The sequence below is a fragment of the Stegostoma tigrinum genome, chromosome 19, assembly GCF_030684315.1.
Source record: "Stegostoma tigrinum isolate sSteTig4 chromosome 19, sSteTig4.hap1, whole genome shotgun sequence".
NCBI lineage: Eukaryota > Metazoa > Chordata > Chondrichthyes > Orectolobiformes > Stegostomatidae > Stegostoma > Stegostoma tigrinum.
Window position 1 is genome coordinate 62,274,245 of NC_081372.1, and position 4,189 is coordinate 62,278,433.

General features: G+C 49.5%; 1 protein-coding gene across 1 annotated transcript; it reads right to left on the bottom strand.

The window, feature by feature from the left end:
* Window positions 1–612: 612 nt before the first annotated feature.
* On the bottom strand, window positions 613–3,984 carry LOC125461613 (beta-1,3-galactosyltransferase 5-like). The gene is made up of 3 exons (XM_048550538.2): window positions 3,909–3,984; window positions 3,183–3,217; window positions 613–1,551 (listed from the first exon to the last, which is right to left on the bottom strand). The coding sequence occupies exons 1-3, from the start codon at window positions 3,982–3,984 to the stop codon at window positions 613–615; spliced, it is 1,050 nt and encodes a 349-aa protein (XP_048406495.2).
* Between the last annotated feature and the right edge of the window lie 205 nt (window positions 3,985–4,189).

A 4,189-nucleotide genomic window follows, 5' to 3' on the forward strand; every position in this document is an offset into this window, starting at 1 on the left:
TGCAGTTCTGGAATCCACATTATAGGAAGGACGTGATAGTAACAAAGAAAATACAGCGTAGATTTTCCAGGATGTCACCTGATTTGGAGAGTTTCCACTATGAAGAGAGATTGGACAGCCTGGTGTTGTTTTGTTTGAGCAGAGGAGGTTGAGAGGGGATTTGACTGAGATGTATAAAATTATGAGCAGCATACATAGGGTAGTCAGGAAGAAACAATTCCCCTTGTGTGGTGTCACTGGACTGGGAGCATAAACTTAAAGCAGAAGATTTAGAAGAGGTGTTTTAAAAGATAGGCATTTTTCTCCCGGGGGTGGGGGGTGATGGGTATCTGGAACTCACTGACGAGAAGAGCCAGAAATCCTCAAAATTTAAAGTGTATTTAGAGGTGGTCTTGTGACACCTGTGGGGAAGTGCCAGAAGATGGAATTAGAATAGTTTGGCAGTTATTTTTGGCAGGTACAGGTGTAATCAGCCAAAGGGTCTTTTCCCCCGCTGTAGACCTCTATGACTATGACACCCCCAGCCCACAGGGTTACCCCTGGGCCTGGAGCTTCCAGTCTAGTAACAACCCCACTGCACCACCGTCCCCTGCCTGAGGCAGCTTGTTTGATTTAAGGGGCCAAAGGGCACTCTAATGCCTCGGCCTCTTCCAGGGATTTCCAGTAGAGACGCAGCTGAGATGGACTCACCCTGTGCGAGGTGACGAGCGAGCGATAGCGGCAAACCGAGAAGGGGACATGGCGAGTGAAAAAGACCCGTCTACTGCTCACCGGGATCGGGGAGACTTCCAGTCTGGTCAGGCAGAGGCCCACATAAACGTCTTCAAGTTTGAGGAGTGGGATGGATTTGGAGATGCCCCAGATCTTCCCGACCAGATCTCCAGAAAGGACATAGCCCGTTCCTGAGCAGTAGTGAGGATAGAGGGCGGGAGCAAACTCCTCCTCGCTGACATACCACTTGTTAGCCTTGTTCCTGATGGGCCGAATGTCCCTCATTAGTTGGCCACTGAAGAAACCCGTGGTGTTCTTACCTCCTAGCAGCTGGCTTAGGTAGAAGATATTGACAAACATGTCCGAGTCAGTCTTCATCACAAAGTGGGCTGAGGGACAGAATCGATGGACCCACTCCAGACCCAGTAACACCTTCTCCGTTAAATTGTAATACGTGTCAGTGAAGTCTCCCTGGAGAATATCCCGGTGAGACTGGCTCTCCCGATGGATCTGCCCCTGGTATGCGCCCCCATGTCCGAGCAGGAAGAACGTGCAGATGCGCCTGGCCCCGAGGCGCCTCTCTGCACCCCATGTCTCCCGGATGGCCCCTCGCTCCGAAATCTCCTGCGGCCTCGTCGTCACCAGAAGCACGAGGAACGGAGGCTCCCTGTCACACTCCAAGTGCGGCCTCACCAGGAAGACGCGACCGGGCACCGGGGAGATTCCCAGCTCCTTGCGAATGTGCTGTGGAGGGGAAGACAGCCACCGGGAGAACAGGATGAACAGGCTCAGGACCAGGGCGAGGTGGTAGCACAGACAGCGGACTTTCCTGGGAAACATCTGGGGGCAAAAGAGGAGGCATCGTGATGTGCTTAACCTCAAGGACAACAGATAATGGATTACATTCACTTAGCGACCCCTCACTCCCCCAAAAGACAGCACCCTCCTGGTCCCCGCAATACTTCGGGTTTCCCAAATCCCTGTTAAATTATGGGACTCAAGCAGGGATCCAAACCTCAACTTTGAAAATTCTCACACGCCCCCTCAAATTTTAGCAAACCTCACCAACACCTCCCCCGCTTCCCCTCAAACTGGTCTCACCTACAGCTTCCCGGCCTCTTTACCCCTATCCTGGCAATGATGATGACCATGTTAATGCTTAGCTGGTGACCTGGGTCCCAGACAGTGTATAAGCTCAGTTCTCTGACTCTAGCATCTGCAGTTCTTACTTTCTCTGTATTGTCTCAGTTAGTTTCCAAAAAGATTGGGGTGGAACAGTTGTCTCTTAGAGTTATGACATGTCTTTGTCAGCAGTAGATCCCGGTCCAGAAGAGATGCAGAGATCACAGTGAGTCATGCCGTATCTCATTCGCGATTTCTGGAACGACAATGCATTGAGATGCACTTCTGAGCTCGCTACAAGGCACAACTTGCCTCAGATTTCAATCCAAATTACAATGTACCTCCAGTTGTCATCAGCAGTACAGAATGTTTGAAATTCACGTTTGAAAGTCTTTCACGGCACTGTGAAAGCTGCCCCAGAAGCTCACAATTGCCTCTGCAATCTCTGGGAAGATTCCCAACACCAGGATATCCTGCTTCCCTCTCCCTCTCACACTGGTGGATCATCAGTCAGGTCTGACTCCCCCTCCACAGGTCAGGGAGAGCAAGGTCAGAGAGAGAGCGAGAGAGAGCTGTTAGCAGGTTGGGGAACAATGCCCTGGCATTCCTGTGGTCATTGAGGTGAAACTAATGCCTCTGCTGCTTTACTCTTGATGGTGACAATGTGTTCCATTGTAGTGGTGATGGATGGTTGCAAACAGATTGAGAGAAAGCTGAAAAGATGGACAGACAGATGAGGAGAGACAGAGGGAAGGGGATAGCAGGAAAGAGACAGAAAGAAAGAGAGAGACACAGACAGAGGGTGTGAGGAACAGGCAGCTGGAAGGATGGAGAGAGACAGACAGAATTAGACAGGCCTGTTCCTAGTAGAGACAGAGGAGAATGAAGCCCGACATCTGTAAACAAGGGAGCTGCCAATTCAGAAATCATGTTCTGTGGCTCCGCCAAATATCCCCAGCCCCTCCCTAGCCACCACCAACTCCACCACTACAAGGAAGAGCAGCTCTTGCAAGTTCCCTTCCGAGTCTCACAGTGTATCAATACTTCTCCACTGTCCCTGGGTCAGAGTGACCCTTCCTCAGAACCATCCGTCTTCTTCTCTGCTCCACCCTTCCCACAGGCAAATCACAATAACCCCCTACTTGCATCCACTTACCACCATCTCTGCTGCCCTTCTCTCAGGTTCACATCCCTCCGTCTATTTATTTATGGGGGCCCCTCCTCCTCTCTAGTCCTGACAAAGGGTTTTGGCCTGAAATGTTGACTTTCCTGCTCCTTGGATGCTGCCTGACTCTTGTGCTTTTCCAGTCTCACACCAGACTCTGGGTTCCAGCGTCCTCAGTTCTTACCGTCTCCTCTTTCAGCCAGTCGGTGATGGGCGGGCCTCAAATTTTTGAAAAATACTTGACTGAATGCATAAAATGTCATGAAATTTAAGGTTATAAGCCTACTTTGGGACTAATATCGGCGGTACACACTTAGAACAGACAAGAAAGAAAATTGCAGTACAGGAACAGGCCCTTCGGCCATCCAAGCCTGCGCCGACATGCTGCCCATTACAACTAAAGCCCTATACTCTTCCGGGGACTGTATCCCTCTATTCCCATCCTGTTCATACATTTGTCAAGATGCCCTTCAAAACTCACTATTTGTATCTGCTTCCACTATTGCCCTTTGCAGTGAGTTCCAGGCACCTTCTACCCCCTCTGTGTAAAACACCTGCCTTGTACATACCTTTAAACCTTGCCCCTCATGGCCCTTGGCAACTGACTCTTCCACCCTGGGAAGAAGCTTCTGACAGTCTGTCCATGCCCTTTATAATCTTGTAGACCTCTCCCGGGTCGCCCCTCAACCTCCATCGATCTAGTGAGAATAACTCCAGTTTCTCCAACCTCTCCTCTTTGCCCTCCATAATAGGCAACATCCTGGTAATATTTTCTGTACCTTCCCCAAAGCCATCACTTCTTCTGGAAGTAGGACGACCAGAATTGAACGCAATATTCCAAATGCAGCCTAACTAAGGTGCTATAAAGCTGCAACATTACCTGCCAATTTTTTTAACTCAATGCCCCAACCAATGAAGGCCTTGGTGGCTACTTTCACCTGTGTTGCCACATTCAGTGACATGTGTTCCTGTAGACCCAGATCCATCTGCCTATCAGCACTCTTAAGAGTTCTGCCATTTACTGTATATTTTCCATCTTGATTAGACCTTCCAAAATTCATTACCATACATTTTTCCAGATTAAACTCCACCTACCATCTCTCTAACCAAGATATCATCTATATGTAGCTGTACCCTTTGATGGTCCTCATTTCTATCTGCAATTCCACCAACCTTTGGCAAACTTACTAA

Bases quoted from the DNA above. Each gene is read 5' to 3' on its own strand.
- LOC125461613 (XM_048550538.2), bottom strand. From the start codon at position 3,984: ATGGATCTGGGTCTACAGGAACACATGTCACTGAATGTGGCAACACAG. The intron at 3,218-3,908 runs GTTGGGGCATTG...CAAAAATTTGAG, and splicing joins AGCCACCAAGGCCTTCATTG to GCCCGCCCATCACCGACTGG. The intron at 1,552-3,182 runs GTAAGAACTGAG...TTTTGCCCCCAG, and splicing joins ACTGGCTGAAAGAGGAGACG to ATGTTTCCCAGGAAAGTCCG.